Source organism: Anolis sagrei, chromosome 1 (assembly GCF_037176765.1).
Source record: "Anolis sagrei isolate rAnoSag1 chromosome 1, rAnoSag1.mat, whole genome shotgun sequence".
Taxonomy (NCBI): domain Eukaryota; kingdom Metazoa; phylum Chordata; class Lepidosauria; order Squamata; family Dactyloidae; genus Anolis; species Anolis sagrei.
This window is the reverse complement of record NC_090021.1, coordinates 53,902,831-53,917,114: the sequence shown is the minus strand read 5'-3', so window position 1 is coordinate 53,917,114 and position 14,284 is coordinate 53,902,831. Positions and strand designations below refer to the sequence as shown.

General features: G+C 39.9%; 1 protein-coding gene across 1 annotated transcript in view; it reads right to left on the bottom strand.

Moving 5' to 3' along the window:
* Nucleotides 1-1,697: 1,697 nt before the first annotated feature.
* LOC132775960 (kinesin-like protein KIF28) overlaps nt 1,698-14,284 on the bottom strand; it is a 37,160-nt gene continuing 24,573 nt past the window's right edge. Inside the window, exons 17-23 of the mRNA XM_067463821.1 lie at nt 12,726-13,000; nt 10,500-10,634; nt 9,406-9,572; nt 6,242-6,348; nt 3,891-4,041; nt 2,368-2,558; nt 1,698-1,907 (exon numbers count right to left, since the gene is read on the bottom strand). Of these exons, the coding sequence (XP_067319922.1) occupies nt 1,746-1,907; nt 2,368-2,558; nt 3,891-4,041; nt 6,242-6,348; nt 9,406-9,572; nt 10,500-10,634; nt 12,726-13,000 (1,188 nt within the window). The 3' untranslated portion in view covers nt 1,698-1,745. The remainder of the gene's footprint in view (nt 1,908-2,367; nt 2,559-3,890; nt 4,042-6,241; nt 6,349-9,405; nt 9,573-10,499; nt 10,635-12,725; nt 13,001-14,284) is intronic.

The window sequence follows — 14,284 nt, the reverse complement described above, 5'->3', positions numbered from 1 at the left end:
ACTGCTCACCGAGAGGTCAGCGGTTCGAATCCAGAGAGAGTGGGTTGAGCTTCCTCTGTCAGCTCCAGCTTCCTATGCAGGGACATGAGAGAAGCCTCCCACAAAGATGGTAAAACATCAAACATCTGAGCGTCCTTGCAGATAGCCAATTCTCTCACACCAGAAGTTACTTGCCATTTCTCAAGTCACTCCTGACATGGGGAAAAAATAGTAGTAGTATCGTCCCTATATATACCCTCCTTTCCCCTGATGGGGACTCAAGGCAGCCAACACTTTACACTACACAAGTTTAAAAGGTGCAATACAAAAGTTAAAAAGCAATGACATAGTAACAGTATGGGGAAAACAAAATTAAAATACAATAAATACACTAAAATGGCCTTTAAAACTCATATTCCCCACAATCCCACCCCCACAGCACCTCCTAAACTGATCTTAAAAACCTTTAAAAGCTGAATAAGGAGGTTTTAGCCTGTCACCAGAAGAACAGCAGGGAGAGGGGTCCATTCTGACTTCCCTGAGCAGGGAATTCCAGGGTCAAGGGGCAGCCACTGAGAAGGAAGGCCCACTCTCTCATTCACATCAACCGAGCTTGAATGGAGGTGGGACTGAGAGAAGGGCCTCTGCTGAAGATCTCAGGGCCCAGGCAGGTTTTTACAAGGGGGTGCGGTCAGCCAAGTAGACTGGATCTGAACCATTTGGGCTTTAAAGGTCTTAACCAGCACTTTGAATTGTGCCTGGAAACAGACTGGCAGCTAGTGGAGCTGCTTCAACAGTGGGGTTGTCTGCTTCCTGTAGCCAGCCCCAGTTAACTGAATATAATTGAAGATGGAATGTAACCACTTATCACTGAACTTCCATTTTTATATTGCATACTAGATTCTAAGGGCCCTTTCTTTAGTGAATGCCGAAAGCAAATAACCAGTTTTCCTTTTCAGCTCCTTAGGAATCTTTCAGATGTATGGGGTGTATCAGTAAGCATAAATGGGACTGTTACGTGAAGGACAGAGATTTTGAATCCAACATGAGTTCACTAAGAGTCTGGAAACAAAAGCACAACATTTTTTAAAAAAAGGAATTGTATGTCTGCAGTTATTATTATTATTATTATTAACTTTATTTGTACCCCGCTAACATCTCCCGAAGGACTCGATGCGGCTTAGAAAGGCCAAGGCCTCAATAAAACAACAATACACATAAACCATAAAGCAAATCAAAATATTAAAGCAATAACAGTAAACAGTAAAAACAGTACACCATAGCACAATAAAACTAAGGCTGGGCCAAGTGTAAATGGGTACAGATTAAAAGTGCTGAGTATGACAGTTTAAATATAAGGATTTTTGTGTAAGTACAATGTGCGGACAGTCTTGTCTCTAGTAAAGTGCTGGGACATATTGCTGGGGTTTCCTATTCTGGAAAGGCACACCGGAATAGCCAAGTCTTCAAGCTCTTCCTAAAGACTGCCAACGTAGGGGCCTGTCTGATGTCCTTGGGGAAAGCGTTCCAGAGTCGGGGGGCTACCACAGAGAAGGCGCTGTCCCTCGTCCCCACCAACCATGCTTGCGACACATTTGCAACGTAGCCAGCATTTTCTGATGCATGCACATTCAGGTTGTTCTGGTCTTGCAGGTCTGTCACATCCTAACTTAGGAAAATATGTATAAATATATGTTTAAGAATTACTATAACTAGTATACTATAGCATTACAATTTATTTAGTGACAGCATACTGCAGTGTGGCTTCATGGCTTACTGTAACCTAGCCTTTCTCGTTTCTTTTTAACTATTAAGGCAACATCGTTTTTCAATTTATTTATGCTTGACTCAAGTTGTTCTCCAAAATCCTTTAACATGTTTGATTGCCTCTCTGCAAAAAGTCGAAGTAGTTGAATGTTGTCTTCTTCCTGGAAATAAAATATGTGTTATCAGTTTGTGCAATGCATTGATTTATGTAAACAAGAACAAATAGTGTCATTCATACAACATTCAAGAATATAATATAAAAACACCAAGAACAACATATCAGCAGCAGATGGGCAACATCCTATCTGAATAACAGTGGCTATTAACTACATCTGATTAACTGCAACATGGTAAACAACCTGCATCTGGCATTCATAGCCTGAAATATAACTCAAGTGAGGGGCAAAGGTTTTAAGGTTCCTCATTTGTTGATTCCTAGATCTGAAGAAGACTTGAACATGATTGCATGGAATTTACAGTGGTAATAAAATGGGACAAGTGAAGAAAGCTTTGAGTCTTAAGAACAATTTTCAGGTTACACTGCAGAAATATACTCAGCAGAATCTTGTTAACCCAAGAATAGAATAACACTTCCATTTTGAATTTCCTTAAAATACATACCGGAGCTCTGTATTGCATTATTTTTAAGAACTGTCCTCTGATGACATTCATATTCTGGTAAAAGACTTTAAGAGCTTTAGCGAATTCGGCGTCACAGCTTATTCGGGAATAACACACCAGGCGAGAGTCTTTTGGTGCTGTTGGTGTTGGCTTGGTCGCTTGGGCTTTGGTGGGTGATTTTATGGTTTTACCTGAAATAGTAATGGTTTAAGGATTAGTTTCTAGAAACATATTTGTGACATTATTACATTCATCGCAGTAGGACAGAAATTCTTGCAGTGTGGTCTTTATTTGCGATGCTCTTGTCTTCTTGGATGATACTTTGATTGCACAGGTTTCGGTTTTTCCTGCTCAACAGGTATTCAGCATTGTGTAGCCAGTAAAACATGCTCAGTCTTCAGCTCATTCTGCAGCAGTTTCAACTTGCCACATCCTAAAATGTTTAGTGTTCCTTAGAGTGGCAACCTGTGGGTTTGCCTTGTGTATGTGTGCGGGTATATTAGTATATATAAATATTAAAAAGTAAAGGTTTCCCCTGACATTAAGTCTAGTCATGTCTGACTCTAGGGTGTGGTGCTCATCTCCATTTCTAAGGCAAAGAGCTGACGTTGTCCATAGACGCCTCCTAGGTCATGTAGCCAGTGTGACTGCATGGAGCACTTTTACCTTCCTGCAGAAGCAGTACCTATTGATCTACTCACATTTGTGTGTTTTCAAATTGCTAGGTTGACAGAACCTGGACCTAACAGTGGGAGCTCACCCCGCTCCCCAGATTCGAACTACCAGCAAGTTCAGCAGCTTAGCTGTTTAACTGACTGCACCACCAGAGGACCTATATATAAATATAGGCACATATAATTAATATATAAAATATAAATATAGGCACATATTAATGTATAAATATAAAATAACATGTATATTACCACATAGATACACATGTTACATTTTATTTTTCCTTTAATAGGACTTGGGTTTGGGGCAATCTCGGTGTAAGGTGCCACAAGGTAAACAATTAGATTTGGTTTTATGGGAGGTGTTTGTTTCAATATAAGGCAGGAAGGCTGTCATGTAAAGGTATAGACTGTTAATATTTCTTTTATCATTGGCAGCTCCCCCAATATTTTTTTCTCAGTGCTACTGAGGCCTCTTAACTGCCAATGTAAACCTTGTCTTGCTTAGGCAGTCAACCAAAACAAATGGGGAAGGTACTTATTATTTTGTTGTGACTACAGACACTTTTTTGTTTGCAATTGTTATTTTCTGTTAGCTGTTAAAAATATCGTTTACAGTATCGCTTTGTTGATTTTTAATAAAGCAAAAAGTCCTATAAGTCTAGAGGACATCTTGGAGTACTTGCAGTACTTTTCAAAAACAAACAATTTGCATACTTGTTTGATATGTTTTAGGTAGGTCACTATAATAACATTAAAATGAATGTCCCATCTAAACTAGGTGTTAAAAGGTGTTGAAGAAAATAGAAGTAAATGCTTGCATCTTAATTTATAATGATGCCAGGTACTTACTCTGCTGAACTTCTGGCTCGCATGCTTTCAATTTATCCTTTAGAAGTACATTTTCTTCCCGTAGACCTCTGTTAATATCTCTGAGCAATTCAGTCTCTTGTTCTAGCTTTTGTAGTTTTTGGTAAAGTTCAGGAGTTTTATTTTCGCATTCCTTAAACAAATAAAATTTTATATTAATAACTTTCATAAAAATATAAATACAGTTTATGTGAAAAGGCTCCTAGGTTCATGTCAGTGGTGGCCACTATTGCAAGAGACCCCACACTGAGACCCACACTGAGATCCAGTAGTCATTGCAAAATGTCTGGAAAGCAGTCAAGAATTGCTTTGAGCAAAAAGCCTTGGCGGCAGGGCAGAGGCAAAGGTTTCCTTGGCATTTTCTTTGTCGAAAGGTATGCTCCCAGACAAGCCTCTTAGAATCATTTACACAGATAAAGTTTCTCAAGAAATCTTTCCCTTTATATAAATCCTAGGACTTCACAGAGAAAGGAAACAAAATTTGCCCATCTTCCTTATTATAGTGAAGTTTACAGTAGAAGTAAGATAAAAATGTAATGTTCATTTGTGGGATTAACATAACTCAAAAACTACTGGACGAATTGACATGAAATTTGGACACACTACACCCCTAACAGACCAACGAGTGACCATTACTCATAACCCCCTCCCGAAAAACAGTGGAAAGGACTTTAAAACCCCAAAAAGCTCAATGACAATATATTGAAAATGACAGTTCCCAGCATCCCCTAGACTAGGCCCTTTATGAGGGGAGGATGCTCCAAATGCACTACTTCCAAGCTGCAAGCTTGCTTCTCCTTGGATTTCTTTGAGAGCATCCCAATTCATGCATATTTCCTATTCCTGGACTGCAACTCCCAGTAATCCTCCAGATAGATAAGATAGATAGATTAGACAGAGATAGATAGTAGCTAGGTAGATCGACCAGGAGGACTGCTGGGAGTTGCAGTCCAAGAATAGGTAGAGAAGGAAGAAATAAGAGAAAGTAAAAGGGAAAGAAAAAGGGAGGGAAAGGAAGGAAAGAAGTAGAGAAGGAAGGTAGGAGAGAAGGAAAGAAAACGGAAGGAAGGAAGGAAGGAAGGAAGGAAGGAAGGAAGGAAGGAAGGAAAGAGGGAGACATTGAAGGAGAGAAAGAAAGAAGGAGAGAAAGAGGGAAGGAAGGTTGGCCACCGCAATGAGTGGCGAGTACAGCTAGTGTAGAAATAAAAACATGAACAGAGGAGGAGGACTAAGATACTATTTCACCAGAACACTGGTGAACCCATTTGCACTAAATATTGGCTGTAATACATTTTAATAAACCCCTGTGTTAGCCATTTTATATGCAAAGCATGTCTGTTTTTAATGATATATGTTTAGTGTTTACACATCCTATAATGAAGTTATAGTAACTTCATCACACTAGAGAGAAAAAATCCACTTTAAGGAGGAGCTGTTCAAGGCTCCTCCCTAAACTACAAACCCCAGAATTCTGCAGGAGGCAGAAACCGGATTTTAAGTGGATTTTTTCTCTAATGTGATTAGGCCCCTAGTTTATTGTCTAATTGGTTTATCCCCCATCTCAACATTTAATTTTTATTGTAAGTTTATTGCTATTATTATTTATTATTTGGTATTATTACTGATGTTGTTTGTTACTTTGTAAGGCATTGAATGTTTGCCCATTTTTGTGCTGTAAACCACCATAAATCCCTTTTGGGAGAGAGGTGTAATCTAGAAATAAAGTTGTATTATTATTGTTATATTATAGTGGCAGCAGCTGTTGCCTACAAAGTCAAATACAGAAGACAATAACCCCAGAGAGCATATCAATAGCTGGAGCATGACAGGAGTCTCTTAAGTTCCCTATTGATCAATGAATGCCCAAATAATCCATGGACATCTCCTATCAGTCTTTTCTTCCCTGTTGCGTCTCTCTGTTGCTTAAAGTGACTTCTGGCCATAAGGACCCACTTGCAACTTCAAAGGGAAAATTCATCCATTAATCTTTGTAAGGAGGAAACCTTCCTGGGTAAGTTTCATAACAACAAAACAAATTGACTGAGAATGCTGACAGACAACGTCACCCCCAATGAGATGGTAAATTAACAAACTAGGTATAAGAAGCCTAAATTCAAGGCCTAAGGGAACTGATTCACATGTTCTAATGGGCCTTCACCTTCATTGACAGAAACGAATAAAAATTCAACATTTTGTGATAAAATATAAAGCCCAAAGTATTTAAAAGTGAAATGATTTTAAAAGTACCTGAGATAGATAGATAGATATATATTCTTCCATCCTGACTAAGATCTTTGATCCCTTGTATGCAAGAATGCTAGTAATGCACTCACCAGACCAGTGTAGCTCAGAACCTCAGCTTTAGGTTTATCAATGATAATAGTGCCCTCACCAGTGACTTCCATGTGTTCCTGAGCTGAGTCCAGTTCTTCACATCCTTCTGCATGATTGGAAACATTTTGCACAGTTTAAGAATTTGGTTTTCTCTTCCACATTTCTGTTCTATATCGCAGTACTTTTGAGACTTTGGTACCAGAGCCTCGATAAGGTTGCCATTAATTGTACAGATGGATTTGTTTTGGTTGTTATTTCCACACTCTAGAAATTCATGTTGAGATGTTCACCAAACTATCTTCTAAAAAGGGACACCAGACATCTGAATTCACTATCTAAGCTACAGATCTATTCACCACCTCCCCCTCTGGCATCGCCTCCCTTACCTTGTCACTCAGTCTCTCCTGCTTCAGATGTCTATAAGCCCCTGATGCATAGGCAAGGCATTATGTGCCATTATGACACAAGTAGTATGCAAGTATCCCAAGGAGACAGGAAATGACATCCCCTGGCAGCACTAGGTGCACTGGATGTGTGTGGTATTGCTCAAGGGAGCTAGCTCAAAATGCTTCAGTTATAAGACAAGTTGTGATGAATTCTCTACCTGTTAGGCTAGGAAAAGCTCAGTAAAGTAGGCCCAGGAAGTTCAACAGCCATTTTAAAAGGATGCCTGGGGGCATCCATCTTAGAATCTCAATTCCTGGAGGGGGCAGTGCTTAGGAGCAGCTTGGAGGGAAATGAGGGGAGTTTGTAATTGGCTGAGAGTGGGCGGAGCTTAACTTGAGAAAAGGAAAAAAAATGTTTTTAAGGGTGCGTTTTAAAACCTGACAGCTCCGCTTGTGTGTCAAAGAAGAAGGAGATTGGGTTGGGCGTGAAGGAGAGAGGAGTCAGGGAGTGTGTGTTGGAGGAACAGAGTTTGGGAAGCCAGAAGTTGGTCAGTTAGTCAGCAGAGTTAATTACTGAGAAGATTTTATAGCAATTGGGAAGGATAGCTGGTGGAGTGGAGAGACAGATCCAGAAGGAAAGGACTGTCTGTGTGGAGTTTAGAAATACTAGGCAGAGAGGAATCCTGTCAGTAGTTTCTGGAGGGAGAGAGGAGTGTTATCTGCAGCTAAGTTTTGAATTGTTTAAAGGAACCATACGCTTTTATTCAACACTGCAATCGCTAAGCTTAACACCTGTATTGTTCAAGCTCTCTCAAATAAACAACATTGTTCTTTGTTCACAACCACTGCCTCAGTGTGTCTCTGTGTGAGACGTTTTAAAGCACTTTATAGAAAAAAATCAAAGTTAAATGGTGGCAGCGTATATCTAAATAGGAATCCCTTCATTGTTACCTCGGAAAACAAAGCCTGAGTGCAAATCCAGCACATTCTAGCCTAAAGATACCTCAAGTCAAGGAAAGGGCTAAACATTTCTTTTAAGTGTGGTGGTAGCCAGTGTTCTTTTAAAAGGTTTTTCGGCCAGAAGATTGTTCCAGCTTATTCAGCTTTGGATTTTAAATTAAATAGGCCACAGTCTCTTACCAATGGAGGTACAGCTGTTGGGATTTGTTCATAAATAATCCCTAGCCTTTACAAATGGTGTCAGCTTGTGGGATCGCTATTTAAAATCTCATAGTCCCTACATATATTGGTTTGCAGCGTGTGGGATTTTGTTAGTTATCCTTTACACAAGTCAAAGTTGTAGAAGTTATGATGAACGAGCCGGTGGTTCAATAAAAGTTCAGTGGGCTGAGTGTTTGAAAGTATAGCAAAAGACTAGTGATAACTACACTCAAATTAAAACCAGTACTCGGGTTTTTCTATTAAAATTTAATGTGGTCATCTATATTACATAAATGGCTACTGAAGGATATTAAATTATGCAAAACAATTAGACTCACAGGCGCCAACAATACGAGATTAAAACAGGGTGTTAAAAACTTTACAGCTTTGTTGGACCAAACAAAAGCTGGCTGAAATTCTGTACCCAACTGATCAAATGGAACAAAATTGATTTCTCATGGCTTCAATTGGCAAGAAATATTGGCCCATGTATTGTCGAAGGCTTTCATGGCCGGAATCACTGGGTTGTTGTAGTTTTTTTTGGACTATATGGCCATGGTCTAGAGGCATTATCTCCTGACGTTTCGCCTGCATCTATGGCAAGCATCCTCAGAGGTAGTGAGGCATCCTCACTACCTCTGAAGATGCTTGCCATAGATGCAGGTGAAACGTCAGGAGATAATGCCTCTAGACCAGGCATGGGGAACCTTCGGCTCTCCAGGTGTGGTGGACTTCAACTCCCACAATTCCTTGAGGCCAAGGTAAGCCTTTGGGGTGAATGCCGAGCCTCAAGGAATTGTGGGAGTTGAAGTCCACCACACCTGGAGAGCCGAAGGTTCCTGACCCCTGCTCTAGACCATGGCCATATAGCCCGAAAAAACTACAATAACCTAACATTGGCCCAAATTTGGTTGTTCCTCCTGATCAGTGCAGTTCTAGTGAATCAATAATTTTTGATTTAATGGATTGACTCTTGAGACTAACCAATAGTAATCGAATGGGACAAATATGGCAGCATTCTTCTCTAACACTCTGGAATAGGCATAGGAAATTAAGATGATACAGATGACAAAGGGGAGTAAATGGGCAAAAAAGTGTTCTATTGTGGGATGATGCCCTTCTAAAATCTGGTTTCATTTTACATTTACACAGTTGACCAAAATACACTGAACTTCTCTTTTTAATGTTAGAAACTGTTCCTGTCCTGTCAAAGCATTAAATCCCATGAATACATCTATTTAATTAACTGAAGAATACATGTATTTGCATTCCAACCCTTGGAGCCCCTGGTGACGCAAAAGGACTGCTGACCGAAGGTCGATGGTTCGAATTCGGGGAGAGAGGTAAGCTCCTGTCTATCACTCTAGCTTCTCATGTGGAAACATGACAGAAGCCCCTCACAGGCTGGTAAAACATCCAGGCATCCTCTGGGCAACATCCTTGCAGACAGCCAATTCTCTCACACCAGAAGTGACTTGCAGTTTCTCAAGTCACTCCTGACACACAGACACACAGACACAGACACACACACACACAAAATTTTCAACCCTTCAGATACAAACAAAATATGAATACATGATATACATGATTTTACCACAATAAATCAAACAAAATACCTTGAAGCCCCCACAAGTCAATTATTAAAGCATTTTTCTGCAGGTAATTCAAAAAATCATGGGATGTCTTCATAGCCGAAAATCTCATGACTTCATCTATCTTCGGGTTCACATTTCTCCAAGTAGGTTTTGTGTATAATGAGCAAGAGAGGTCGTAAATTTTATATCTAAAAGGGCAAAAAAATTCCACCTAACACTCAAAATGAAGTTCAGTCTCCAAAGAAATCAACAACACAGACAGAATCTAATTAGAGTAACTGAATGATAGAATGGCCTCCGTTTGTGGAATGAGGAGGGGAGATTTCCACTCTCCACTGAAGCTCTCCTCCCAAGATGCTTCTACGTAGCAGAATTAATGCAGTTTGACACCACTTTAACTATCAGACGGAGCCCCCGGTGGTGCAATGGGTTAAACCCTTGTGCTGGCTGATACTGCTGACTGAAAGGTTGGTGGTTCTAATCCAAGCAGTGGGGTGAACTCCTATCTGTTAGCTCTAGCTGCCCATGTGGGAACATGAAAGAAGCCTCCCACAGGATGCTAAAACATCAAACATCCAGGCTTGCAGACAGCCAATTCTCTCACACCAGGACCGACTTGCAGTTTCTCAAGTCACTCCTGACCCCCACAAAAAAAACCTGTCAGAACTCAATGCTACATAATCATGGCAGTGGTAATTTATTGAGGCACTAGACTGTAGTACAAGATCTGTAGCCTTGTAGTATTACATGGCTACAGACCTTGTAATACTACAGCTCTCATGATTTCATGGCATTCAGGCATGGTAGATAAGTTGGTTTCAAACTATATTAATTCTACAGTGTGGATGCACTCTCAGTTTCAACTTCAGTCTCCATTAGAGGATTGCAGGAACCTTCCATAACAAATCTGGGGAGGTTGCAAAGGTATGCTCATGTCATCGACATATATTTCAGGAAATCATTTCTTTTCAAAGTTAATTTTCATAGTCATAGTTTGTATAGTTAAAATGTCACAATTTCAGCAACAAAAAAGCTCAACACAAAATAACAGTTTTCCTCAGACGCTTTTATAACATAGCTCTAATCTTTTTCTTCAAAGAGCAAAATAACATTACCCAATCTGTATCCCTCTATGTGCCACTTCTTTAATCCATTTGATTCCAAGGCACTGTAAAATGTGGATCTGGAAATCAATCCTTTTACCAAGCAACTCCAGAGGATCAATAATCATGTCATCCTCCCCAAAGATTCTAATTAGGAGAGAAAATAATGATGAATCACAAGGTGGCATTGGGAGGGACCTTGTTTGGATGTAACATTGAAATGTTTGTGTTAATGCAATGTTAAACCAATTGAAAAGTTGAAAGCAATGCTTAGGATAGTGTAGCCTCTGGAAATAGTGCACCCACACAATTGTATATCTGACATTTAAGACCTTTCCCCAAACATGGAAAAACTCAGTCACACATCAATTCTCTGGAAGCCACCAAGGATCAAAAATAGTGGTTCTCAACCTTCCTAATGCCACAATCCCTTAATACTTTTGGTGACCTCCAACCATAAAATTATTTTCGTTGCTACTTCACAACTGTAATTTTGCTACTTTTATTAATTGTAATGTAAATATCTGATATGCAGTATGCATTTTCATTCACTGGACAAAATTTGGCACAAATTTTAATACTAGTGGGGTTGGAGGGGGGTTGATTTTGTCATTTGGGAGTTGTAGTTGCTGGGATTTGTAGTTCACCTACAATCAAAGAGCATTCTAAACTCCACTAACGATGGAATTGGACTAAACTTGGCACACAGAACTCCCAAAACCAACAGAAAATACTGAAAGGGTTTGAAGGGGATTGACCTTGAGTTTTGGAGTTTTAGTTCACCTACCTCCAGAGAGCACTGTGGACTCAAACAATGATGGATCTGGACCAAATTTGGCACGAATAGTCAATATACCCAAATGTGAACATTGGTGGAGTTGGGGAAAATAGACTTGACATTTTGGAGTTGTAGCTGCTGGGATTTATAGTTCACAATCAAAGAGCATCCTAAACTCCACCAACGATAGAATTGGATGAAATCTTTCCTCACAGAACCCCCATGAACAACAGAAAATACTGTTTTCTGTTTCTGTGTTTTCTGATGGTCTTTTGCAACCCCTCTGACACCCCCTCACGACTCTCCCAGGGGCCCTGATCCCCAAGTTGAGAAACGCTGGTCTAAAACAAGCTGCAGCCCACCTCTGTGCTTTGTTTTACACCAAGCTCCATTTTCATAAGAAGCAGACATGATCTGGTCACTTCCACTTTCCCAGAACAAGATCAGTGCAGACCACAGAATGGGTTTGTAAATAGGATAGACAAGAGACAAATCCCCATCATTCGTGAATGAAGAAGCTTCCCTCCCCTCCCCTCCCCTCTTCTCCTTTGGTGTGGCTCAAGAAAAATATCCCCCATTCTTTGGCAGCAGTAGAATGAATGTCCAAAGGGCTGCAATACTTAAAAGATAGGTATGCATGAGTGGCATTGGTTGCTGTGCGGTCAGAGTAAACTTTCACAATTACCATAAAAGTGAATTGTGATGGCATAAGTCGGACCTACACCATCACAATTTATGAACAGGATGACAACCATATTAATGATAACTAAGACAGTTCAAACAGAACAACAAGTTGTGATTGAAACTTAAGACAAATAGTCCTAATAGACCTCACACCTCTGAGGATGCTTGCCATAGATGCAGGCGAAACGTCAGGAGAAATGCCTCTAGAACATGGCTCTATAGCCCGAAAAAACCCACAAGAACCTAGTCCTAGTTGCCTTTTGGCTTTTCCTAAGGATAACATACGTAACCATGAGGCTTGGCCATAGGACAATAATGCATCATTTGGTGTTACATCAAAACAAAAATTCTGTATTACAAATCATGGAGGATAATATAAAGTCTTAGCCAAATCAAATTTGACTCCATTATTCCAAATAGCCACTTTTCAAATACCTTTTAATATTAGATTAAGATTCCTATCCATAATCTTCAGAAGGAATGGGAAGAAACAGAGTAGCCGGATCTGTACACAGGGGATACATCTGTGTTTTAAAGAAGTGTAAGGAAGTGAGAGAGATGCACCCAATGTTGTGATCTTCATTGCTCTTCCTCCTTACTCTACAGCAAATGGGGGAAAAGGAAGCAAACTGACAGTAGGAGAAGGAGGGGGAAAGCATAGTTGTTGCATCTTTCTCTTTGTGCCTTGGGGCTTTGAAAGCTTAGATTTAGGCACAAATCCTGGTAGGTTTTCCGAAAAATCAGTTTTCATTCCATTGTCAAAATAGCAGACTCACCTCCCATTTGGAGAACACGGGATTATATTGATTAGTATGATGGCCTCCTCCATTCCTTCAGAATTCAAGAGTTCTGTTTGTTCTTCGAGTTTCATGCAATAAGCAAGGGACTGGAGCCAGATATGGGCTGACCCTAAATGAATTACTTCCACAGGATCCCAGAATGGATCACTCTCTTTGTCAACTTGCACATCTTCTCCATCCAAAAAACGCTGATAAAGCTCTTCCATTAAAAACTTCCTATTGATGAACTTAGGCTTTGACCATATCCACACCTAGAAAAATAAGAGTACTTTAAGACATTAAGTTCTATCTCATGTATTCAGATTAGACAAAATCATATTAGCCCCATGCATGCATAAGATGCCCGTCTCACCTTCCCAAAGATCAAATGCAAATTCTTAAAAACTGAGTTGAGTATTGCCTTGGGCCAAGTAGAGGAAAAAGTGTAAGTACCTTTGATAACTAGGTTTGGGGCTTTTGTTTCATAATGTACCTCATTCAAACTAGAATCATAGAGTTGGAAGAAACCTCATGGGTCATCCAGTCCAACCCCCTGCCAAGAAGCAGGAAAATCACATTCAAAGCACTCCCGACAGATAGCCATTCAGCCTCTATTTAAAAGACTCCAACGAAGGAGCCTCCACTATACTCCAAGGCAAAGAGTTCCACTGCTGGACAGCTCTCACAGTTAGGAAATTCTTCCTCATGTTCAGGTGGAATCTCCTTTCGTGTAGTTTGAAGCCATTGTTCTCCAGGGCAGCAGAAAACAAGCCTGCTCCTCCCTCCCTATGTCATGTCACATCATCTTGGATGAGTATGGAAAGTCTACTTTGTCTCAAAACAAGGTTTTTGCTGAAATGTACATCTTTCTTAATGCAATCTTCTATTAATACAAAATAGTGGTGTCATTAAGATTAGTATTACCCAGTCACTCATGGTGTCACTCTTATGAATCTCTTCCTATACCAGACTACACAGAAGAACACTTAGTAATTTTTGTACTATGTTACATTACTTGTAAAGGTATGGACAATACTTTCCATTCCTACCTACAGCTATATATGACACAGTATCCTCATCGCAACCTGGCAAAAATTGGATAGAATGGGTGCAGGCCTAACCACAGACTGAGTCTTCACTACTACTATTCACTACTCCTATTCATCATGACTGCAGCCCACATCCTCAACAACGACGATACCAACGTTACCACCTTAGGTCCTAGAAGTAGCTGCAAGCATTAAATTTGGGACAGAAGTTGCTTCTTTGCCATCAGATGAATGCAATAATGACAGTTCTGACTGGAGTGTATATACATTAGTTTAAATAGTATATTGGTATAGCATAGAATTTTAGTTAACTTGCATGTACACTTTACATGTAAGCTGTCTTCACAAAAATATTTTTGTGGTTTAACTAACTACAGAACTATATTAACTAACTAACTTTATTTAACTAACTACAGAACTATCCTTAATAAAAATAACACATTTTTGCTGAAAAAAATCCTGCACAAAAATGTTATAATCATTTCGATGTTAACTCCCCCCCCCCCC